Raw genomic sequence first — 26,578 nt, forward strand, 5'->3', positions numbered from 1 at the left:
GGGATAATACATGAGGCCATTGACAGATGTGTGAGCATAGGAGTGCGACACAGAACTGAGATGGTTGGCTACTGAGAGGTCTCTATCACTGGGGGGACAGAGCGAAGTTGCTCAGCGAAATGATCTCCCAATCTGTGCCCAGTGTCTCCAATGTAGAGAAGGTTACAAAGGGATCACTGGATACAGATACACGTGAAATATTGCTTCAATTGAAAGGCCTGTTTGGAGCCTTGGACCATGGTGAGGGGGGAGGTGTTAGTTCAAGTGTGGCACCTCCATTGGCTATAGGGGAAGGTGGCGGGGAGGGATGAGTGCACAAGGGAGTCATGGAGGGAGGGTCCCTACAGAAGGCAGAGAGAGGAGGATGTGTCTGTTAGTGGGATCCTGTTGTAAGTGCCAGAAATTTTAGAGGATAATGTGTGGGTTGCAGAGGCTGGTGGAATGGTAGGTGAGGATGAGGGGGAATTCTATGTTGGTTGCATTGGGGGGCAGAGTGGGGCCAGGGCAAATGAGCGGGAAGCGAAATGGAGAAGATGCAGGTGAGGGCTGAGTGTGGTGGAGGGGAAGCCACATTTGTGGAAGAAGGCAGACACTTTGGAAGATTTGGACTGGAAGACCTCATTTTGGGAAGATGCAGTGGAGGTGGAGAAATTGGGAGAAGGGGATAGAATCCTTGCATGAGACAGGGTGTGAGGAATTGTAATCAAGGTAGTTGTGGGTTTGTTCTCTACACTGTCCTAGATAATAACAGCTTCATATTTCATATACAAGTGTCTGTCAGGGCCAAGGCATGCTAAATAGAAATGTGCTCTGATCTTAGTGGATTTATTTATCAATGCTTTTGCCCCACCCAATTGTGTTCCTTTACGTACTCAATTAATCTGCCCTTCTGGAAAAGAAAGATTTGGAATTTGAAGAAGAATATACATTTATTGAATTGCTTTCTTCTTTATTTCTTCAGCATCTGTCTTTGCCTGCCTAGCAATAGCCTTGGGATTTTATCGTTTGTGGCAAAAATAGAAAATGAAAGATCACCTTCAGCAGGAAGAAATTCTTGAAATGGATTCATGCACGCTCATCCTGAAGAATTCCAGAAAATGCAATAATTAATCCAATTTTTTTTCCTGGGGAGGGAGTGGTTTATCAGGTGGCAATATAATTGTTCTGCAGTTGTTTGGTGAAATCGTTATGCAATGTTGTTATTATGGTAACAAGATTTCAGAATGGTGTAGTAATGGAATACAAATTGCTCACTTGATTGTAAAGGCCCTGTGTGAAATTATTGCATATTCTTAACACGTTGCCTGGTCCAAGGGGACTCACAGCACAAAACTGCATTATTTAACAGTTGCTTTAAGTAAATGCAATGGGCATACTGGGTACTTCATTAAGGCTTGATTCCTTCGTACTTATTTTTAATCTTACACAGCATTCCAGTCAGATATAAAGTGTTTTTCTACTTTGCTGTTTCAGTATTGCTAAACAACAAATACTGGTATATAGCAACAGTTGCCAGGTAACCATGGAAACTGCTACAATATGGGTGGAAAGAAACAGCTAGTTATCCTGCTACAAGGCACTTGTTTAGTAAATGGATTCCAATTACTCTGGAGAAATGGCAGCAATTAAACTGTATTCTTTAGAGAATCAGCACAGTGAGCAGTTTGGAATTAAGTCAGTTTCTGAACAAGCACATTGCTGTGAAGAAACTAGCACATGAACCCAATTTATCTGGAATAATCATTTCATTCCTATCACTATTTGCTTTTAACACCAAATCATAATGCTGCTCTTGAACGTGTTGTTTTAACAATTAGACAGACAGGAAAAACAGAAATTGTGTTTTAAAAAAAAAAAATAAAGGAAAACTTTAATGCAGCAAGTTCAAGGACTGTCGCTGCCTCCCTGCATCTGGATGCAATGCACTGAATGCAGAATCAAGTGCCTTTTACCTGACGTGCAATGATAATCTGGTGCATGTAGCGATCCATGGGCAGGAATTATGTTCATTGGACTTTTCAGAAGATGAGAAAAGTCCTCAGTTCCATTATGTTACAATTAATTAGCAGGAACTATGAATGCTTCTTTTTGCATTTCTTCATCTTTGCCTGTTTGAAATGTAGTCCTGAAGTGTAAGGATCATGATGAACCTGAATTTGTTCCATGTAATTTATTTCTATTAGGCAAGAACAAATGACAGATTTTCCTTAATGACCAAAGAACTTAAATAAACAATAGTTACCACAGATCAACACAAACAAATTTGTGCTTAACAAGGTCTCTCTGCATCCTCATTGGTCCGGATCGCTTAACAATTGTTATTAATTGTGCCTTCTCACCTGCCTCCCATTGCTCTTGATCCTTTTAAAAATGTGTGCTAATCCTGTTCCTAAATTGATACCAAAAAATTGTTTTCATTACTTCACTCTTTACACTCCAGGCCATTCAAGAACAGGGTACTTTTTACATTGGCAGACAGTTGGTAATGGGATGCCACAGGGTTCACTGCTGAGACCCCAGGTGTTTACAATGTTTATTGATCATCTAGAGTAAGGAATTGCATGGAACATCTTTAACTGCAGATGACATCAATCTGGGTGGCAGTACAAGCCACGAGGAAGATTCCAAAAGGATGCAGGGTGTCTTGAACCGATTAGGAGAGTGAGAAAATGTATGGCAGAAGCAGTGTAATGTGGATAAATTTGAGGTAATCCACTTTAGTGGCAATTATCGGCAGACAGATTATTTTAATGGTGAGAAATCAGGAAAAGGAGAGGTGCAATGAGATTTGGGTGTCATTATGTTGAATCAGTCATTGAAAGGGTGGAATGCAGTGACAGAAGTCGCTGGCAAATGGTTTGTATTTTGAGAGGTTTTGAATACAGAAGCAGAGAGCCCTTACTGCATTTGGATAGAGTCTTGGAAAGAGTAGTGTGTGCAGTTTTGGTTTCCTAACCTGAGGAAGTGCAAAGATTTGCCAGGATGATTCCTGGGATGGCAGGACTGGTGGACAAAGACTGGATAGTCCAAGGTTATATTCATGGAATTTAGAAGAATGGGAAGGTATCTCATTGAGGCACAAAATTCTGACAGAATTAGGCAGGTTAGAAGCACGAAAGATCTGTTGTTGGGCAAGTTCAGAACAAGGGGTCACAATCTAGGGATAATGGATAATGAGGAGAAACCTTTCCACTTAGCCGTGTGAACTTGTAGAGTGAAGTTGGGTGTAGCTCTATTGGCTAAAGGAATCGAGAGGTAATGGAGAGAAAGCAGGAATAGGGTATTGAAGTAATCTGATCAGCCATGATTGTGATGAATAGTGGAGCAGACTTGGATTGAATGGCCTTCTCCTGTTTCCATTTTCTATCTTTCAATAGCTATCAAGAATTTTCAGTTTATTTTTGCTCATTACTTTTCCCCCATTTTTAAGGTGACACAAGAGACTACATCTGTGAGAATCTGGAACAAAAACCAGTAGAGGAACTTAGTGAGACAGTCAGATATGTGGAAGTTTCAGATAAAGAGATAAAAGGGGACACTAGTCTTTTCATTTCTACTTTGAATAATGTTGGTTGCCTGGTAGAACACAACAGCAATGATGAGCATTAGTACTATGGCCAAATTCAAAAACAGTCTAGAAATGTCGGTTTATATTTAATTCTAAGCCTAACTGTAGCTAATCGACACTCCTTCTCCGTGCAGATTTCCCATCGTTCCCTCAACTAAATGCCTTTAAAACATTGTTAACTTTTTCCCTATTCACGTAACCTGTATCTTCCATTACACTTACACTGTTGCCATGGAATTCTCAGGGCTGGGTTTTCTTAGCTAATGCTGCCAACGCCCATTTTCAATTTGTATTGCAGTTCCACTGTCTGGCCAACAGGTGGCTCTACATCAGCAAGTTTGCTTGGCAGTACACAAAAGTGGTGGAGAAACTCAGTAGGTCAAACAATATCTATAGGAGGCAAAAAGGAATCAGTTCAAGCATAAGGCCTTCTTCAGCAGGGATAAAAATCAGGCAGATGCCCGATTAAGAAATGGGGGGAGTGGAAAGAGTTTGCTTGATGTTTTTTTTAAAATAAGCACAGAATATCAATGTGATGACATGTAATTCAGTACATGACTATATTTTATTTCAGGGCCAGATTAATTTTCCCTGTCACCTGTTATTGTACTTGCGGTCCAACATTGCTTATTTCAGGCCATCTCTGTGCTAGGGTCAGCCTCAGAGCCTTCAATGTGTTACCAATGTTGGGTAAGTAAATTATCTCAGTGATTTACTGGCAGGAAGTTTAGCCTGTTTCTAGGTGGTAAGCTGTCTTGTTTGAATTAAATATAACATCACTGTGCATATTCAATGGTCTGTAAGTTTTTCTTAATCAAAGTTTCAGCTCTAATAAAAGCATTTGATTGAATTAAGTAGTTTGATTTGAAACACTTAAAAATGAAGTTGGTTTCTTTGTGTTCTGACAGTTGACTGCCTCATTAAAGGCAAATAAAAGAAATGAACTTTGAGTGGCATGTGCAGCATCTAATTTCTCTGAAGCCTTCAATAATAGCTTCCCAAACTCAGAGCCACAATAAATATTCTTTCAAAAAATAAATTGGACCATACTTGTGAATGCATACCACTATATACAGTACCAATTATATTTTGTACTCAAACAGGTAATGGCACAATTCTCTCTGTAACAGACTTCCATTAAAGAAAGCTGATCCTAAATGAAAAAATAATTTTCTTTGTAAAATTTCATATATTAAACTAAATTCAGGCACTGATATTAGAGGTGGAAGTAACTGGAGCAAACTTTATATACAAAAAAAGAAAGTAAACAATGCCGACAGCATATCCATAAAGAATTTTTTTTAAGTTGAGATTGCAAGTTTATGATGAAATGATGGTGAATCAGAGTTAGATTTCAGGACTGGTGAAGATTTTAAAAGTTATTTCATGCAAATGTACTGTCAAGTAATTTTTTTTAAAAACAGCCACAGTACGCTGCATTTAAAACCAAGAAAATACAGTGCAATTCTTGTTTGGTAGACAAATGTCTCATGTCTATAAACTAAAATTATCAGTAAGACATGGTTAAAATAGAATGTTCTGTAAGAATAGCCCCAAGAAGCAAATGAATTATCAACTTGCAAAAAATAATGGATTCATGACTGACAGAATAATCATTCAACAGAATATTATTTCACATTCCTTCCACTATCATCTTTCACGTGGACAGCTTGGGAAGACTTGTCAGTATGATCCCTAGATGCAAATCTTAACTCTGTTGAATGGTTAGAGTCTTAAGTGTGTCCTCATTCAGAAGACCTTCAACATCTGTTCATTGAGTTCAATAAAACTGATTCATTGGTGCTACTTTGAACAGAAAACTGCAAGATATGCCTAATAACAAAGCAACCACAAAAAAAATCACCAAAATTGATTATTTGGTCATTATTACATTGCCATGTGTGGGAACAAATTAACTGCCACTTTTCCTATGGTACAAGAGCAGCTACACAGTAGCTGCAAAAATGTTCTTGGGCATCATAAATGGGCAATACAAAATGCTGTAAGCATTTTTGCTACTCTAGGAAACTACTGTATGCTTGGTAACAAGTTCCCAGTCACACAAACATCCAGGTTTGTGAAAGAAGAATCTGAAGGCTTTGGGGAAGATTGAATTGAATGGTACCTGAACTGTGTAGAGGTATTGAAGTGAAAGGAAGATGGAAAAGATGACCACAATGATTGAGTAAATCGAGGTTACTGTTTGCTGGGAGATTGATAATCAGAAGATCCAGTTTAAAAACAATTGGGGCAACAAAACCATGGAGAAGAGCATAAGAATTTTTACACAAATTTCTATCTGAAGCATAACAGTGGAGATAGAGGCAGAGACAAACAACTAAAAGGAGTGACAGGCTACTTTCTGTACTTGTATGAGCATTACTAGTAATGTTAACAGCTGCAACATAATTCAAACGTTTTTTTTTAAAAAGAAAACATGGATATAAAGTTTCCTGTGGACAACTAATAGTTCTGCTTTACCAAGTAATCAGGAGGCTTTGAGGGTAAATCCCTAGGGCTGCTGTGAGACAACATGCAGAAGCAGAGACTGGTCATCAGGGGACAATATGAAACAACTCCATCTCCAGTCCTGCTGTTAACTTTGCGTTAAAGTTGATTTTTTTTAAAAGATACATTTTCAATGTCATCTTTAACCTGTTTGTCAAATCTAATCTTTCTTTTTCAATCTTTTTATTATTATTATAATTTATAAACACATACAGTTCAAAGAGATATAAAAAATACATAGTAAGTAATGAATTAATACAGAGATATTAAACAATAATATTACAGAATAAAAGTATATCATAAAAAAATTTTTAGATCAGTTTAGGGTGTGAACTATCTCTAAAAAAAAGATATAATTAATAACAATATATGAAAAAAGAGAAGAAAAAAAAACCCCAAAAAAGAAGAAAAAACAAATCTGAATTAAAAAAACTTAAAAAAAAAACCTACAAATATAGCTAAACCACGCCGATCACTCCGATCTCATCTTACAGCCCAATTATCATACATAATCATAGAAAGAAAACAGAGCCAGATCAACTCACCACAAATGAAAATATTGAATAAATGGTCACCAGGTTAACTCAAACTTAGAAGGGGAATCATAGACAGAGTTTCTAATTTTCTCTAAATTTAAACATAGTATAGTTTGGGTAAACCATTGGAAAACAGTGGGAGGATTAACCTCTTTCCAATTCAATAGTATAGATCTTCTAGCCATTAGTGTAAGAAAAGCAATCATACGATCCGCAGGAAGAGATAAATAAGTCAAATCTATCATAGGTAATCCAAAAATTGCAGTAATGGGATGTGGTTGTAAATCAATATTCAAAACAGTAGATATCAAATCTAATCTACTGTATTATTTTCCTCCTCCTTCAGCCAACTGGCTAAATTCAGGGAGCAGGCCCCTTGAGGTAGCAATCAAGGCGATCCCTTGTGCTCCAAGTTGTCGGCAGCTAAGGCAAGAAGCACCTGTATCTGTTTTTTTTTATTAAAATGTAATGTTGCACCAACGAAAGCAACATCTTCTCACCAAGCTATCTTTTTCATTCCTACCTCCCTCTTGTTTAGTCTATTGTTCTTCCCTATCCCATTACCCTTCTCCCTCTGTATCTTCTTGGCAACAGAATTTCCACACAAGAACCAAACAAAAACATCTAAACAGAATATTTTGAAGATGCATCTAAAATAGTATTGAACTTCAAAAAAAAATAGTGGGAGATATGATCATTTAATTTGAAAAATATTAATTTAACTACAGTACATTGCACATACAAATCAAAACTCTGCATCGGAATTGAACAGCATTTAAACATTCGTGAGTAACTGTGCTGACTCCTGTTAGCTCCACACAATCATTCTGCAGCCTGACATGGAAATAATACTTCAATTATATTTTGAACTCCTGCTTTTTAGTGACTTTTTTTTTAAAAGTGAGAACAGAAAGTAATTTAAATGAAGCCCATCCTAAAATCTGAAGTTATGATGAAATGGAATAATCCTATCGAAAAGAATTGAGGAGAGGGAGGGCGGCAATCAGCGGATGATTGTCAAAGAGGTCTGTGATTGAACCCATTTGTATGAGGGATACGTCACACAAACACACCTCCGCTGCTGAAGATCTGTTTATCCTTTACTGTTTTTCTCCCTTTAAATGGCTCTTCAACATTTTCTTCCTACAGAGAGAAAAGGAAATACATCGATCTAGGCACAGATAATATTGCTCAATGAGCGCTAAACATTTCTGATCAATAACAGTAAAGTCAAATGGCTATTTGTCAAGCTGGAGTCTCTCAGTACATTGACACTCTTAATAGTTCTACACTTACTAAGAATACATACACAATATTTTAACTCTATAACTTACTAAGACATTTTATGAACTAAACAATATCAACACAGATCCATTACACAAGCAACTCACCAAGTTCTTTCTCGCCATGAGGAAATGCATCCATTGAGAAAAAGCTATTCCACAGATTATGTAAAGCAGAGGTGAACAGTTTGACTCACAATGTAATATTATTCAGTAACGAAGGTATATCCATCACCAAAGTAGATTATTCAAGGAGAAAGTTACTGACTTGCAAATCTACAGCCTCACGAACATCGGTTTAATGTATCATATATGTTGAACATTGAGTGGATGGGGAGGGGGGTGGGAAGGAGGGAGGGAAGGGAGGGGGAAAAAGGGGAGAAAATGACACTATATTCAAGAGGGAAATGTTTATGTATATTTTGGTCAATATGGTTCATAGTGTGAAAAATAAAACATTTTTTTTTAAAACAGCATAGAGGCTGGAAAGCAAAAGACTTCTGCCAGGCACCAAGGCCCAGAAAAACACAAACAGTGCAGGAGTGAAATTAAAAAAGGAAATTGGCAAAGCAAAACCAGAGCATGAAGATACAAAATCATGGAGATCCTTAAAATAGTATAAATACATTGAGAGCAAAAGATCAACAAAGAATAGAGATTATCAGAAATGCTGTCTATAAGGAGTTTGCTTTTCTCCCCGTGTCTGCATGGGTTTTCTCTAGGGACTCAGGTTTCCTCCCACAGTTCAAAACATACTGGTGGTGTAGGTTAATGGGGTGTAAATTAGGCAGCATGGACTCGTGGACTGAAATGGCCTGTCACCATGCTGAATCTCTAAATTAAAAATAAAAATTAAAAAGACAATGGAGGCAAAATAGATGGGAAAAGTTTGGAATGACAAGAAAGTAGCCCTTGTGCAAGTGTAGCTTCACGGACCCTGTAAAGTGGGCACTGATAAACATTACAGTTTTGGGATTCATAGCTTCCTCAAAGGAATGATTGAGGTTGGAGGTCAATCATATCATCCCAAGGATATCACTGCAGGGATCCCTCAGAATGCCCTATCATCAATCTCCATCTTGCCACGTTTGGAACTGGGAGTTAGTTGATGATTACATTATTATCTACTCACAAATCCTCAGCAAATGAAATAGTCATGCCTAAACATCCCAAGACCCAGACAACATTGAAGGTGTGAGGCAATGACAAACTCCAACAGATGTCTAACTGTAGTTCCTAGACATCTAACGCATCACCCTTACATAATCCCCCCACTCTCAACATCTGACAGTGCTGACTAGAAGATGAACTGGATAAGCACTAAAAATACTGTGGATACAAAGTAGTTCAGAGACTGGATGTTCTGCAGCTAGTGAATCACCTCTAGATATCAAGCACCTTTCTACCACCTTAGGAAAACAGTCATAGTCAAGGTTTTTGGCTCAGGTCATTGGTAAAAAGAATTGAGGCACGTTGAAAAGGTATTTCACCCAGAAGTGAAGGGTGCATGGAATGTTCAGCCTGAAAGGTTGTTAATGGAAGAAAAATAAACTATTTGAAAGTACTTGAAAGTGCACTTTAAGTTTCACAATGGAAATATCTCTTGTAGCTCTTATAACCAGAATGAAAACAAGATTTAAATGATCTCCTATGATACTGATTCCTATAAATAGTGTTAAATTATATCATGTGAGAATGCCAATCAATAATTGAACAATTAAAGGAATGAGAAGAACAGAACTTTGTCCATCCATGACAGACACACATACAAGTTAACTCGTGTTTGGGTGGTGGCCAAGTTATTTCTTGTGATACAATTGCTTTTGATGCCTTTTTGTTAATCATAACTGATCTGCCTTAAAAAATAAACACAGGAACATGGTGAAACCATGAAATGCAGAACAACGCAGTTCCCTTTGCACTCTGCAACTGAAATTTGGGCTCAGTTTTTCTCTCCAGGAGTGCTGTCTGACCTGCTGGATATCCTGATCAATTTTTATTTCAGATTTTCCAACAAAGTCTTTTTTTTTAAAAAAAGCTACTCCCTAACACGTTGCTTTGGGATCTGCCAGAACCATTCGGTTCCAGATTTCATGGCAGACTTGGTTCAAAGGTAATAAATGCCAAAGGAGAGATGAAAGTGATTGTCCTTGCAAAATATTCATTGGTTTCAATGCCAAAATTAAATTTACCTTACACTTTGTAAAAATTCAAATTTTAAGCATCTTCAACCTGGACAAGCTAATCAACCCACTCACACAGAACTGCTAGACACCTTCAGCTTCTCCAAACATTGATTCAAGTGGCCAATTTCTGCTCGGCAGTCATCCAATTGACACTCCAACTTCTCTCGACGTAGACGTTCGTACTCCAGTTGAGCACGCAGCTCATCTAGTATTCTGTTAAGACACAAATCTCATTCCACATCATCACTTTCCTTACACATTAAATCCTTTCAAAGTGGCTTGTGAGAGCCTGGGAGCAATTTCCAGCACGTCCTTACAGAAGAGTCCTCACCCAGCATCTGCATTGTGCACTCCAGCAAGGGTTGCTGTAAAATCATGGGCAGAAAGCCCATCAGATTTACCTTGGACAAGGGATGTTGCAGTTACTGACAATATCATCTAACACAGCACAGATATGTGTGTTTTACAGAGGGAAACAAAATCCTTTTGAAATTATAGGAATATTTTACGACTAATGTTCTCTCCAATGGGATATGTCAATGTTTTCTAGCTTCTATGCTCATCTGTGGCTTGCTGCACTGCCAAAGGACACTAAGAGTCCAGTTTTTACTAAAGCACTTTCTACACTTTGATTCATTTAGTTTGAATTAATTTGAAGAGAGGTACTGTTACGACTGTTAATCTGGTAAATTACAATTGTCCACTTTGTAACAAACAAAATCCTGACATTTTGTTCCTCAACTGACACTAAAAAAAAGTAATAATTTTTAATCAGGGAAATAAATTAATTCTTGCCTGGATTTACTTTGTTAGATATTGATGACACTGGAAATGGGCAGATGATATTTGATATGGACAGATAAGAGGAAGCACACACAATTTTCGGATAATAATGCTGAGTGGGATTTTCCGCTAACAGTGACAGCTCAAAAATTACACTAATACTTGAAAGAAGTTAATAAATACCTTTCTCCTTCTTTCTTTTCCTTTAGCTGGAGCTGATCTTCCTCCAGTAATCCTCCAAGCTGTCTATAGTTGCTTTTGGCAATTTCCAATAACCGTTCCAATTTTTCAATTTTCTTGTAGGCCCTCACTACATCAATTAACACAAATAGTGATTAATTTTTTTTTAAATTCCAGAGTTTTCTACCACATGAATGTAAAATAGGCTAATTCTGTGACTGGATCTTAAAATGACAATGGTTAAGAAAAATATTGAAAACTAAGGGAAAATTTATTGAAAACTAAGGCAAAATATTGAAAACTAAGGCAAAAATATATAGAATATTGGAGGATACACATTACACTCAAGTCCCAAAATTTTATTCTGTTCTAAATAGAAGATTCCACAGGTTGAGTTAAAAGCACATTGTCAATGCAATCCACCAAAGAGGAGTTACTACTGTTACAAACTAATAAAATCTTATTAATACTAACAAAGGAACAGCAATGGAAAATTCACCAGACACTGGTAAATTCATAATAATAGTTTTTATTAAACTATAAAACATTTCTTATCTCTAAACTTAACTCTATCTTAAAACCCCACTATGCCCAAGAGTGAGAGTGTGTGTGAGCTTGATCCTGAAAAAGTCAATTTTAAAGTCCAGTTTCAAACATCTTGTTGAACTTGAGGATCCTTTTGAATCACAGTTCAGAAGTAATTATGATGCACTTTTAAACATCAGATCTCTTTAAGTTCAAAATTCTCTTGATGAGATGTTTTCAAAGGGAAATTCTTCAAACAGGAGTGACCATCTTCTGGGCACAAATGAGGCTGCCTCTCTTTTCTTAAAAGAACAGTCGGAAGTGGTCTTACTTATTTAAAAGCCACTTGTATATCTCCTATGATAAGAATAATACAGTACAGAACAGCATCTCCCTCTTTCGAGAGATTACTGCTTCAATCCTGTCTTTCCACAGGAAGGTCAATTTCAGTGTCTCAGTCTTCTCATTCAAAATGTCTTTCTGCCTTCATTATATGGTTCTCTGATATCATGTGACATGATATCACCACAGTTTCAGTTTTGCAAAACTTGGTGCCTTTCTTCAAAACCATATCCATAACAACCTCTGACCTCATCTCTGTTCCAAGTGGCTTAAGTGGAAGTCTGATGTTCATCAGCAAAAACCTGTTTTATACAGGTGGCCTCCTTCAGCAGTTCTTCGAGTACTTGAATACTTTAGATTTTAATAAAGCAAACACTTCATTGTTTTTGAATAATTAAAACCCATTTCTGTTCCATTATGTTTCTGTTTTCCAGGCACTACAACTCCAACTGAACTCTTTCTCTTATTGTAATGGTGTTTCTGCAAATGTGTGAGACCCTGTATCCAGCTCATAATTCCCTCAATAGAAATATTTTTTTAACTTTACAACATACTTTACTAAGAAATATATATTTTATAACTAAATATTTTAACTTTAAAGATGAACACCTCCTTCCAACAGAAAAAAAGTGTTAATCTTCTAAAAGGTCAAAATTTTAAACTGCAGTCTGCCATTTATCTGGTAGACCTCACATTCTTTTACAATAATACAAACAAATATTGCAGAAACAACATGCAAATTCAACATATGGATAGACAATCAACAGCTCATTATCTTTGCCTCTAATGAGCTATAACCAAGTCATATTCTGTAAAGGTCAAAACCTTATGTTTTTGATGCTTCATTAATTTTGTGCCTTTCTCTTTTTCTCTCTTTCTCTTTTTCTCTCTTGAAGAAAAAGTAATGTTTGTGGTGTTATCATGATGACTATGATGTAATATGTCATAATATCTGTGCAGACTAGGAGTTTGCATCTCTTTCTTCGATGAACCATGAAGCTCGAGATAATATTCTTTGAATTCGTCTTATTTCATCTTATTTCTTTGGTATATCTCTTTAAAGTTGAATATAATTCTATCTTTAAATACAGCCAAATGCTTTGTTTATTCATCATTTATGAAAATCAGTGCGAAGTTATGCAAAATGTTTATCTGTTTTATCAACGAATTAAAGCTACATAAAGCTGCATCTATAAAGTTTGGTTTATTGGATTAATAAGATAGTAATTTGGAATATCGTCCTCACATTTCCTTAAAGATGACACATTTTGTAATTAGAAAATACTAGACCCTAAAAGAACTCAACTTGATTTAAAAGCAAGAAGCTTTTCAGCTTTATGAGAATCTGTTAGAATTTGTCTGTGATTGCGCAGTTTAAACCAAGCCAAAGTCTTGAAAGACAGCCATGACTTTGGAAAGATAAGATACAGCTCTGGTTTGCAGAATCTGGTAGGAAGCCCAGAAGAATGTGTTCTTGAAAAGTTATAAACAACCAGAGATACAGCCAGAACCACACAAAGACAATTCAGAGAAATTCTCTTAAAGAGACCAAGCAAAATACAAATTTGTTTACAGTTCCCAGGAACCAGGAGAAGCCAGGAGAAACCAGGTTGTAGTGTGAAGAACCCAAGATGGATAAGAATTCTTGTCGGGCTAAAGACCTTGAGCAAACAGCTCCTCTCAAAGAACTGTTTGATTGTGAGTTGAGCTAGCAAGGCAGACTGACAACACTTGGCAAGAGGTTAGAGCCAGCCACCAAAGAAGAAATGGCTTCAATCACCAATCACGAAGAAGACTCCAACAAGGCACTGCAGGCCTCATTAGCTGACTTAAAGGATGGTGAAACTGAAACAGATGAATGTACGTTGCAAAGCTCCACCAGTGCTGTACCAAGCGAAATGCAGAAAATAGAGACTCAATCAGCGGTATCTGAAAGTTCAGATGTGAATCATGATGATAATATTTCCAAGATTATGAGTGCAGGAAGATCTTCAAAGTCTTCAAAGGCAAGTATAGCTTCACGCACTTCAAGCTATGCATGCTAAAGCGCGAGCAGACTTGGCTACTATCTATACACAATGTGAGTGGTTGGAGAAAAGATGCTTTAGAAGATAAGGAAGATGAAATGAAGAATCAGCAACTGAAGTTACACATGGCTAGTGAAGAATAAAAAAGATAATTGAAGAGAGAAAGATTAGAGCTTGAGGAACAATATGCTATGAATATGGCCAGAGTAAAAGCATTAGCTCAGGCTTCTGCAAGATTTATCACTCAAAGTGAAATACCCAAAGGGTTAGCACCTAACATTCCACCAGATCAATGGATACCGCAACCATAAGAAATGAGTCTACTCGAACCATGGGTGGCGCTGCTAGTGCTCAAATGACAATGACCAATCCTATGGAAAGAGCAAGCGACATTCAATCTCTTCAGAGCACACAATATATGAATCTTCCCGAAAGGAGAGTATTTCAAAAAAGTTCAACCATGCAAGTTGATCATACTCAACCATTGATGTCTCTTCGTGTTGCTGAAGAATCAGCGACAAGTCAAGGATCTCCACTAATCCCATCACTTACATATCAAGGATCCCCATCAATGCTATCAGTTACAACTCCCTACACCTATGACACCAGTTCAAGATTCATTTGCTCTATTCACAACAAGACAACCAGTCGCAAGACATGGTGGACAAGACAATATCACTCAAAAAAACAAATGAAATTTCTCAAGGTTAATATGGTTTACCTAAGAAGGAAATTCCAGTTATTAATGGAGATCCATTGCAATATCTGACGTTCATGAAATCTTTTGAACATCACTTTGAAAGTAATACTAAAAATGCTAAAGATCATCTGTATTACCTGGAACAATATACTGATGAAGGAGTTGGTCAAAAGTTGCCAATATATGAATCCAGACCAAGTTTTTAAAAAGGGCAAAAGAATTATTGCATCATCGTTATGACGACAAACATAAAATCGCAAGGGCCCACCTAGACAAGATTCTTTCTTGGTCTTCAATAAAATCAGAGAATGTGATGACTTTTCAAGCATATACCCCCTTTCTCTGTGGATGTAGTAACGCAATGGGAAGTGGTGTAATTTGCAAGAGCTAAATTTTCTTGATAATTTGTCAATTATTGTAAATAATTATGGAATTATGGAGAATCAAAGATACAGAGCTTAAAATGATTCCCGGAAGGGATGCCACTTTTGAGGATATTGTACAATTTTTGGAATGGCATGTATATGTTTACACCATACCAGCATTTGGAAATATTAAGGATACTGCAATAGTCCCTAAAGATGTAAAGAAGTCTAAATCATCATCTCAACAGAAACAAGCACAAGAAAGAACAAAGAAACAAAGGAAAAGGAAGATCAGACTGTTCAGGAAAGCAGTTTGTATTGCAAAGATGTTCACGATTGGAGAAAAAAGTCGCATGAGAAATTAACCTTTTAAAGAAGAATGGAATATGTTTTGGATGCAAAAGGATACATCAGCAAAACTTGTAGTAAGTTTCACAGTTGTGATATATGCAGTTTTAAACATCCAAAGTTACTGCATATCCATTGAGGTAAAGTTGAGAAGGAAGTCAAACAATCTGAATCCAAGACTAATGTGACAGTCAGAGAGGATGCTTCAGCTTCAGTTCAGACAAAAAGTCTTACTGGGGTCAGTGACAAAGCTCTCTCAATAGTTCCTGTGCAGGTTAAAGCTAAAAAAGGAAGCTTCATACTGAAGACCTACACATTTCTTGATCCAGAAAGTACTGCATCATTTTGTACTGTTTAATTAATGAATAAACTTAATCTTCATGGTAAAAGATCACAGATTTTGTTGAAGATGATGAATGATAAAAAGAACAATTAAACTAATATAGTTTCAAGTTTACAGATTGCTGGATTAAATAGCAATGAATTTTGTAATCTTCCAAGTGTATATACTCAGAAAACTATGCCTGTGAATAAGGAGAATATTCCCCATCAGGTTGGCATCAAACAAGGGGAAGGGGAGATTGGGGATAAAGAAGATAGAAATAGGAGAATAAGGAAAATGTTGGATGTTGTAGGAATGTTGTCTGGTAAAGAGTTGAAAATAAGAAAACAGAAATGGAAAAGGAGGAAAGGTAATGATGGAAAAACGGAAAGAGAAGATAAACAAAATATAAAATGGCTACGCTGAACTATATGACTCTAAATATTAATGGAATACATAACCAAATTAAAAGGAAGAAACTACTAAATTTACTGAAAAAGGAAAAAATAGATATAGCATTTGTCCAAGAAACACACTTAACTGAATTGGAGCACAAGAAATTAAAGAGAGATTGGGTAGGACATGTAACAGCAGCATCGTATAATTCAAAAGCAAGAGGAGTGGCTATATTAATTAGCAAAAATGTGCCATTTAAAATAGAAGAGGAAATAATAGATCCAGCAGGGAGATATGTTATGATAAAATGTCAGATATATTCAGAGCTTTGGAATCTACTTAATATATATTCACCTAACGAAGAAGATCAAAAGTTTATGCAAGATATCTTTTTGAAGGTAGCTAATACGCAAGGGAACATACTAATAGGAGGGGATTTCAATCTGAATTTGGATCCAAATATGGATAAAACGGGGAAAAAAATTAACAGGAAGAACAAAGTAACCAAATTTATAATTAAATCAATGCAAGAAATGAAACTTGTGGACATATGGAGGAAACAAAACCCAAAAGAAAAGGAATACTCATACTACTCGACTAGACATAAAACATACTCAAGGATAGACCTATTCCTGATATCAGCCCACATACAAGGGAGAGTTAGGAAAACGGAATATAAAGCTAGACTATTATCGGACCACTCACCCCTGTTATTGGCAATAGAGCTAGAAGACATCCCTCCAAGAATGTATAGATGGAGATTAAACCCCATGCTACTTAAAAGACAGGATTTTAGAGAATTTATTGAAAAACAATTAAAAATGTACTTTGAAGTAAATACGGAATCAGTGGAAGATAAGTTTATACTATGGGACGCAATGAAAGCATTCATTAGAGGGCAAATAATAAGTTATGCAACCAAGATGAAGAAGGACTATAATCAGGAAACAGAGCAGTTGGAAAGGGAAATAATAAACATAGAAAAAAAATTAGCAATAAAGGAAGATACAACCAAAAGAAGAGAATTGGCGGATAAAAAAATAAAATATGAAACATTACAAACATATAAGGTGGAGAAGAATATAATGAAGACAAAACAGAAATATTATGAACTAGGGGAAAAAACACACAAAATCCTAGCATGGCAGCTTAAGACAGAGCAAACTAAGAAAATGGTATTGGCAACAAGGAAAAAAGACAAACAAATTACATATAATCCAAAAGAAATTAAGGAAAACTTCAGAGAATTCTATGAACAATTATACCGAACCGAAAACGAAGGGAAAGAAGGGAAAATAGATGAATTTTTGACTAAAATTGAACTACCAAAACTACAAATAGAGGAACAAAATAAATTAACAGAACCATTTGGAACAGTAGAAATACAAGAGATAATAAAAAATTTACCAAATAATAAGACACCAGGAGAGGATGGACTCCCAATAGAATTCTACAAAACATTTAAAGACCTAATAATACCGCCCCTCCTGGATGTAATCAACCAGATTGATGAGACACAAAACTTACCAGATTCATGTAAAACAGCAATAATTACAGTGATACTAAAACAAGGGAAAGATCCACTCTCACCAGCGTCAAATAGACCAATATCTCTGCTAAACACAGATTATAAGATAATAGCTAAACTACTAGCGAACAGATTAGCAGAACAGGTACCGAAAATGGTAAATTTAGACCAAACTGGATTTATCAAAAAAAGACGCACAACAGACAATATTTGTAAATTTATTAACTTAATTCATGCAGTAGAAGGAAATAAAGCACCGGCAGTAGCAGTTGCTTTAGACGCAGAGAAGGCCTTCGACAGAGTAGAATGGAATTACTTGTTCAAAGTATTGCAAAAATTCAGTTTACCGGAGAAGTATATTAATTGGATTAAAGCATTATATAAGGGTCCGTTAGCGAAAGTGACAGTAAATGGACATGTATCAAAGCAATTTAACTTAAGCAGGTCAACGCGGCAGGGATGCCCACTATCACCATTATTGTTTGCGCTAGCTATAGAACCACTAGCAGAATCGATAAGAAGAGATAATAATATAAAAGGAATAAAAATAAAAGACAGGGAATATAAAATCAGTCTGTTTGCGGACGATGTGATAGTGTACTTAACAGAACCAGAACTATCAATAAAAGAACTATATAAGAAATTGAAGGAATATGGAGAAGTGTCGGGATACAAGATAAACGTAAATAAAAGTGAAGCAATGCCTATGAATAACGCGGATTTCTCAAAATTTAAGGAGGAATCCCCATTCAGATGGCAAACGCAGGCAATAAGATACCTAGGAGTGCAAATAAACAAAAATCTAGGCCAATTATATAAACTCAATTACAATCCACTAATGAAAAAATTACAGGACGATTTAGAGCATTGGAAAGAGCTACCACTAACACTGATAGGAAGGATAAACTGTATTAAAATGAACATTTTTCCAAGGATACTATACTTATTTCAGGCATTGCCAATACAACTGACAGAAAAATTCTTCAAAGAGTTAAAGAAAATAATAAGGAGATTTTTATGGAGAGGGGGGAAACCGAGGATAGCACTAGACAAATTAACAGAATGGTATAAACAAGGAGGCTTACAATTGCCAAACTTCAAAAATTATTATAGAGCCGCACAATTAAGGTACCTATCAGATTTTTATCAAACAAGGGAAAAACCAGACTGGACGAGACTAGAATTAGATAAAATAGGGGAAAAGATACCTGAACACATATTATATAAATGGGACGAAAAATTGGTACAACATAGAACTTCTCCAGTATTACACCATCTCCTCAATATATGGAAGAAGATTCATGTAGAAAGAAATAAAATAAATTACCAAATACCAAAACTAATATTGACGCAAAATAAGCTACTCCCTTTTACAATAGACAACCTTGCCTTTAGAAAATGGGGAAAAAAAGGGATTAAAAGAATAGAAAATTGTTTTTCAGGAAGTAGATTCTTATCCTTTGAACAAATGAGAGATAAGTACAATATAACGGGAGATACAGCGCTGGCATATTACCAACTGAGATCCTACTTGAAAGATAAATTAGGAAGCAACTTGAGTTTACCAGAGGGAAGTAACCTTGAATATGTGATTACAGATACAATGTTAATCAAAAGATTTATAAAAAATATGTATATTAAACTGCAAGAAAAGGAAAATGAGGAAACAAATGGTAAAACTAAACAAAAATGGGAACAAGATTTAAATATAAAGATAAAAAAGGAAACATGGGAGAAGTTATGCTCTGGAACGATGAGAAATACAATAAATACGAGGCTGCGTATGATACAATATAATTGGTTACACAGACTATACATTACACCGCAAAAGTTAAATAAATGGGACCCAACAGTATCTGATAGATGTTTTCGATGTAAAAAAGAAAGGGGAACAACAATTCATGCAATCTGGACATGTGAGAGAGTAGAAAAATTTTGGGATGATCTCAATCAGATATTAAATAAAATAACAGAAAACAATATACCAAAGAATCCAGAGATCTTTCTCCTAAGTAACATAAAAAATAAAGAATTTGGAATTGACTTGGAGGATGCACAAAAAAGATTTGTTAAGATAGCCCTAGCCGTAGCAAAAAAATGTATTATGTCAACCTGGAAATTGGAAGATAATTTGAAAATACAACAATGGTATATAGAAATGAATAAATGTATTCCATTAGAAAAAATAACATATAGTTTAAGAAATAATATTGAAATATTCGAACAAGTATGGGAGCCTTACATTAAATACAATAGCGAAAACCTACCGGGAACAAACATTACCTAAGTTGATGGAAGGAGAAGAAAAGAAAAGAATGGACTCAGTAGAATTTCTGGTGTATTTTTGTTGAATGACAACATTGTCTAACTGAATTAATGCAACCTAGATTGTATAACTAAAATGGATGAGAGGGGGGGGGATGGGGGGGTGGCTTGGGAGGAGGGAGGGGGGAGGGAGAAAAAGTCACTGTAAATGTGTGAAAAAGAAAAAGTGCATATCATGGCTATTGTGATTTATGGTGTGAAAAATAAAAAATTAAAAAAAAAGGTTGGCATCAAACAGTGGGATCATCTGAAAGATGCTTGCGTACCCAAGATCGATACTAAAATTGAGATGTTAATTGGATTAGATGCACCAAAAGCTCTTGAATCTCTAGAAGTAATAAGGAGTCAAAATGACAGACCTTATGCTGTGAGAACGTTGCTTGGATTGACAATTAACGGACCATGAGGAGGAAAAATGAATAATGATCAGGAGTCGTCAAATGTAAATGTCAACAGAATTTCAGATGTCAAACTTAATGATCTGTGGGAACAAAGATTAAAATTGATTTCCCTGAATGTCTCACAGATATTTAAGAACCGTCAAAGGAAGAAAAGTAGTTTTTAGATTTAGTTTCAAATTCTGTGAAACATGTTGATGGCCATTACTGTGTAGCATAATCTTTGAAGGAAAGAGAAATTTGTATGCCAGATAACAAAATAATTTCAGAATAGGGTATGCTGAAATAGGAAGAGGAAATTCAAGAGAAATTCTTCTTTTCATTTGGAATATACCAATGTTGGACATGATAATCAAGGGTTATGTAGAAAAGGTATCAGAAGATATCTTGGAACATAAAGATGGTAGAAAATGGTATTTATCTCATCAAGGAGTTATACATCCATTAAAGGAGTAATTACACACAGTATTTGATTGTGGAGTATCATTTCAAGGAGTTTCATTGAATTCTCAACTTTTACAAGGTCCAGACTTAACCAGTACTTTAATAGGTGCTTTGATAAGATTTTGTAAAGAGCTTATTGTAATTGCTGCAGATATTGAAGCGATGTTTCATCAAGTAAAAGTACCATCAGAAGATCGTGATTTTATACGATTGTTATGGTGGCCATATGGAGATTACAGATTGAATACAGAATGACATCTATTTGGAGCAAATTCATCACTGAGTTGTGCAAATTTTGCTCTCAGGAAACGTGCTGAAGATAATGAAGAGCAATTTAGTTCTCAAGCTACAAGCATCATCAGAAATAATTTCTATGTTGATGATTGTCTTACTTCAGTGGTTTCAGAAAAGGCAGCAAAATATCTTTATCATGAGTTAAAAAAAATCTGCAATAAAAGAGGTTTCTTCCTTATGAAATGGATTAGCAACAGTCGAGATGTGTTGGCTGTTATTCCGGAGGCAGAAAGAGCAAAGGAGATAAAACATCTTGACTTGGATTGTGACATTCTACCTGTCAAAAGAATTCTAGGGGTGCAATGGTGTGTTCAATCTGATGTTTTCAAATTCAAAATGGTCTTTGGAAGAACAGCCTTTAACAAGAAGAGGTATTCTTTCAATCATAAGATCAATATATGATCCTTTAGGAATATAGGCACCGGAGGTATTAATAGCCAAGAAAATTCTGCAATTGGATGGGATGAAGTTATACCAGATTCCATCGCACAAAATTGGATGAATTGGATAGAGTCTTAAAATGTTAGAAAATTTTGAAGTCAACAGATGTTTTAAATCTACAGACTTTGGAATTGTCACATTTGCTCAGTTACACCATTTAGCTGATGCAAGCAAAGGTAGTTTTGGTACTGTCAGTTATTTAGTACTGCAAAATAACCAAGAGCGAGCTTATTGTGGATTTATAATGGGAAAAGTTTGAGTGGCTCCATTTAAAACCAGTCACCATACCTCGAATGGAAATGATTGCCGCTACTATGACGAGAAAAATGGACACTGTTAAGAAGAGAATTACAGATGGAGTTAGCAGATTCTATGTTCTGAACTGATAGTACATCAGTGCTCAAGTACATTAATAACAAATCCATGAGTTTTGTACCTTTGTGAATAACAAAATTAATGAGATAGAAAAGGTTTTCAATGCTAAACCTGGACAATAACAAATGGCAGATTTTCCACAAGACAGAGTTTCACCTGATAAACCTCATTTACATATGTGGGAGTTGATTATTTTGGTGCTTTGCAAGTAAAGCAAGGAAGGTGTTGAAAATTATATGGAGTTATTTTTACTTGTTTGACTATGAGAGCAATTCATATTGAAGTAGCATCATCGCTTGATACAGACTCTTTTATCAAAGATCTTCGATGTTTTATCACCAGACGTGGTCAAGTAAAAGAATTATGTTCTGATAACGGATTTAACTTTACAGGAGCTCAACTAGAGTTATGTAATGCAATTCAAAATTGAAATCAACATCAAATTCATGATGCATTACTTCAGAAAGTAATTAGTTGGATATTTAACCTGCCCACAGGATCACATCATGGAGGTTTGTGGGAAAGAATGATTAGATCAATCAAGAACATTTTTAATTCCATTTTGAATAGTCAAATACTCAATGATCACAATCTTCAGACAGTATTGTGTGAAAATGAAACTATTTTAAATTGTCATCCAATAACTAAAATTTCTGTCAATTCAAATGACATCGAGGCACTTACACTGAATTACGTCTTACTTATTAAATCTAAATCTTTAATGCCTCCGGGTCAATTTCGGAAAGAAGATATTTATGTGAGACACAGATGCAAACAAGTGCAGTTTATTAAGGATTTATTTTGGAAAAGATGGATTAAAGAGCATCTTTCATTATTACAAGAGAGACAAAAATGGTCTAAAGCTAAATGCAATTTTGTATGCAGAGACATTGTAATTATCATGGATGATCCTGCACCAAGAAATTCTTGGTTGCTGGGGAGAATCGTGGATACAGATCCGGACGAGAAAGGTTTCATTCAGCAAGTGCGGATTAAAACCAAGACTGATTATTTAAATCAACCTATTACTAAAATCTGTCTTTTAAAAGATGCAGGAAGTTTTAATTTCTAATCATACTTACCATATTTACTTTTGTATCTGTAATAGTAATTATTATATATTAGTCATGAATATCTATTATAATAATTAGGGGGCAGAATGTAAAGGTTAAAACCTTGTTTTTGATTCTTAGTTAATTATGTGCCTATCTCTTTAGGAAAAAGTATTGTTTGTGGTGTTACCATGGTGACTATGACATATTATGTCATAATATCTGTGCAGACCAAGTTTGCATTTCTTTCTTCAATGAACCATGAAGGAGAAGTAAGCTCGAGATAATTTTCTTTGAATTTGTCTTATTTCTTTTGTATATCTCTTTAAAGTTGAATATCATTATATCTTTAAATATAGCCAAATGCTTTGTTTATTTGTCATTTATGAAAATCTTAATACAAAGTTACCCAAAATGTTTTTCTGTTTTATTAATGAGTTAAAGCTACATAAAACTGCATCTACAAAGTTTGGTTTATTGGATTAATAAGACAGTAATTCAGAATATCGTCCTCACATTTCCTTGAAGATGACACGTTTTGAAATTAGAAAATACTAGATCCTGGAAAGTGTCATCTATATATTCTTGCAAAATTAAACTCCAGTTCAATAATCTCCTATTTTTATTTTTAATTTTGCTTGTAAATATGATTATGATCAGTGTGTACAATAATTGATCCCATAGCAGTGCAAACAAACATTTACTTCAAAATGTTGCAGAGCTCGTACAAGGGACAATAATGCCTTCTCAAGTGTAGAATAATTCTTTTGATGTTTATTGAATTTCTTAGTTAAGTAAGCCACTGGGTGTTCAATATCAGTCATCTTTTTGCAAAAATACAGCACATGCTGCTTTGTCATTGGGATCAACTGCTAAAGCTTCTCAAAATCAGGTGATATAAGTGCAGGTTTGTGGCATAATATCTTTCATTTTATCAAATGCTTCCTGACATATGGCTGTCCAAATAAACTTTTCACTCTTCTTCAAAAGATTAGTCAGGGGAAGAGCAATGTCAGCAAAGTTTCTACAGAACTTCCTATAATACCCTACCATTCCTAAAAATCTCCTCACATGTTTCTAACTTGTGGGTATAGGAAATTCAGAAATTATCTGAACTTTAATCTGAACAGGCTTCAATTTTCCTTGGCCAACAACATATAACTCACGTCAGGATGATGAAATCCACTCTTAGCTTTCAAAAGTTTATCAAACAACTTCTCTTTAAAATGACTCTCACAATAGTCAGCTTGCATTGTTTAATGATCCTCAACCCTTTCGGTTTTACTCACAACCAATACCTCTGGTGAATCCTGTTTCGGGCTAACATCCAAATTCTCAAAGTAATGTTTTAACATGTTGACATGGCGATTCTGTGTTTTACATCACCTATCAGGTGTTTTAACCACATAATTAACTTCATTTACCTTAGATTTTATCTCATAAATCCTAAAATTCTGAGAAGATTAGAATATATTGGGAACAGAATTAACATTTTATCCCTAGTTTAAAATTTCTCTTTATTGCTTTTCTGTCATCCTAGACTTTTATCAAATTGGAACCTCTCCAAAGCTTCCTGAGATTCTGAGTGATATTCAGATGTAATTTGTTTAGCTCCCAATTTATAAACTAACTGCTGAAATACACCTGACATAAAATTGGTTGCCTGATCTGATTGTATTTCTTTAGGCAAATCAAACAAAGTGAAAATTTTCACCAGAGCTCCAGGCACAGTTTTTGCTTTAATATTCCTAAGTGGCATTGCTTCAGGAAACCTGGAAGCTGCACATATAATAATCAACAATTTTTCATTTTCAACTTTTGTTTGGTTAATGGACTAACACAATCCACATTTACTTTGGAAAAAGGAATAGGTTTTAAAAGTGTAACAGGTGGACCCTTATTAGGTTACCCCACAATTTGACAAGTGTGACAGGTCCTACAAAATGTCTTAACATCTTTTCTTAAATTAGACCAATAAAATTGTTTCATAATTTTATAGGTACTTTTTTTTACCCCAAAATCCCCACCTAAGGGTGTGCTATGGGCTAAAGTCAAAATTTCATCCCTATAATCTTTACAAACTACAACCTGGTGAACAACTGCCCATTCTTCACTTGCAGGGTCAACAATAAGTAATCTTCATTTTCTCATCAATAAATCCTCATTACAATATTATACAACTGGCACTTCCTTAATTACCTCATCAGAGAGTGCTTTATTTCTAACTTCAGCAAGATCTGTATCTCCATTCTGTCTTTTAATTTTACTCTGGATAATGACAAATCCTTTTCACAGACTTCCGACCTTTTAAATAATTTTAAATAATTTTGTACATCACTGTTTTCACTGGCAAGCTTTTTCTCCATCATCCTCATTACTCCACACGCCACATATATATCTAAATCTGTCTTTATTTCATAAATGACTGGCTTATATGTTAACTTCCCTCCAGGAACAACTTTATCCTTTGCCAAATCATTTCCTAATTACAACAAAATACCATCTACTGGTAAACTTGATCTGATCCCTATTTTAACAAGTCCATTAACTAATTCTGATTTCAACATTATTTTGTGCAAAAGTATAGACTCCGAATCACACCCCTAAACCTCTAATCAAATTTATTTCACTTGTGGCCATCTTATCACTAAACTTCAAAGCACTGTCTAACACAAGTGGCTGATTATCTCTGAGTATTTTTACCATTACCTGTGATGATCCCTCTTCTAATGAAACTTTACCCTCTGACAAAATATTCAAATTACTTCCTAATTTTACCAACAATTCCAGACCCTTTTTAAAAAAAAACTTCCATGTGTTTTATCTCTTTGAATACCAGCATCTAGTGCTGCTATTTCTTTCTTTCTTTCTTCTCCTTCAAGGAAAAACAGTTCGCTATCTATAATGGGCAGGCAGCATCCACCATCTGGTGGCGCTGCTGCGCTCCTGTTCGGAGGACACACTGCCTGACAATCAAGGTCAAAGGCTCACCCCAAACAATCAAGGTGACCCTTGCGATTGGCCCACCTAAATCACCAGGTGCTGCAGTCCAGACAGCATGCCCAGACTCAGCCCTGACCTTCACTCAATTGGCCCACGTGAATCACCTTGGCTGACCCCTACACTTGGCTTCAAGCCATTGGCCACAGCAGCCAACAGGGCCCAGCCTGCCCTGAGTGATTGCCCCCCCCCCTCCACCCCAGTACTGCCTGCAGAACTATAAAGGACCATGTGCTCCTTTGTTCTGCCTCTTTAGACTCCTCATGGCACATAAGTAGCACCTTTCACACTGGGTAGGGGTGAGTTACGAGGTCAGGTAGCAAAAGTCATGTCTCTACTGGTCAAGGGGTGAGGGCATGTAGTATCACCTTGTGTTTGTCCATGTAATTTCCCCGTCTTCTGTCAGTTCCTCCCTCATTATCCAAAGTGTATATTTACCCCTTATGTATTATGCCTGGAAGTCAGCCTGAAGAAAACTGAGGTCCTCCATCAGCCAGCTCCCCACCATGACTACCAGTCCCCCCACATCTCCATCGGGCACACAAAACTCAAAACGGTCAACCAGTTTACCTATCTCAGCTGCACCATTTCATCAGATGCAAGGATCGACAATGAGATAGACAACAGAGTCGCCAAGGCAAATAGTGCCTTT

The 26,578-nt window shown here is 35.9% G+C and overlaps 2 protein-coding genes and 1 long non-coding RNA gene across 13 annotated transcripts in view; 2 read left to right on the top strand and 1 right to left on the bottom strand.

The window, feature by feature from the left end:
• The window catches only part of ccdc90b (coiled-coil domain containing 90B), a 33,243-nt gene extending 28,821 nt beyond the window's left edge, over nt 1-4,422 (top strand). For all 4 annotated transcript variants that reach the window (XM_069890976.1, XM_069890975.1, XM_069890977.1 and 1 more), the window contains one exon: nt 962-4,422. In XM_069890976.1, the coding sequence (XP_069747077.1) occupies nt 962-1,020 (59 nt within the window). In that variant the 3' untranslated portion in view covers nt 1,021-4,422. The remainder of the gene's footprint in view (nt 1-961) is intronic.
• LOC138739258 (ankyrin repeat domain-containing protein 42-like) overlaps nt 1-26,578 on the bottom strand; it is a 75,090-nt gene that overhangs the window by 4,674 nt on the left and 43,838 nt on the right. For 7 of the 8 annotated variants that reach the window (XM_069890969.1, XM_069890968.1, XM_069890970.1 and 4 more), the window contains 3 exons: nt 11,048-11,174; nt 10,156-10,294; nt 7,686-7,755 (listed from right to left, as the gene is read on the bottom strand). In XM_069890969.1, the coding sequence (XP_069747070.1) occupies nt 7,686-7,755; nt 10,156-10,294; nt 11,048-11,174 (336 nt within the window). Of the gene's footprint in view, nt 1-6,315; nt 7,756-10,153; nt 10,295-11,047; nt 11,175-26,578 lie in introns of those variants that run through there. The other variant, XM_069890973.1, reaches the window with a different exon arrangement.
• Nucleotides 23,162-26,578, top strand: part of LOC138739260 (uncharacterized) — a 36,827-nt gene continuing 33,410 nt past the window's right edge. The window contains exon 1 of the long non-coding RNA XR_011342131.1: nt 23,162-23,198. This is a non-coding gene — a long non-coding RNA (uncharacterized lncRNA). The remainder of the gene's footprint in view (nt 23,199-26,578) is intronic.

The sequence above is a fragment of the Narcine bancroftii genome, chromosome 7, assembly GCF_036971445.1.
Source record: "Narcine bancroftii isolate sNarBan1 chromosome 7, sNarBan1.hap1, whole genome shotgun sequence".
In the NCBI taxonomy this organism is placed as follows: Eukaryota; Metazoa; Chordata; class Chondrichthyes; order Torpediniformes; family Narcinidae; genus Narcine; species Narcine bancroftii.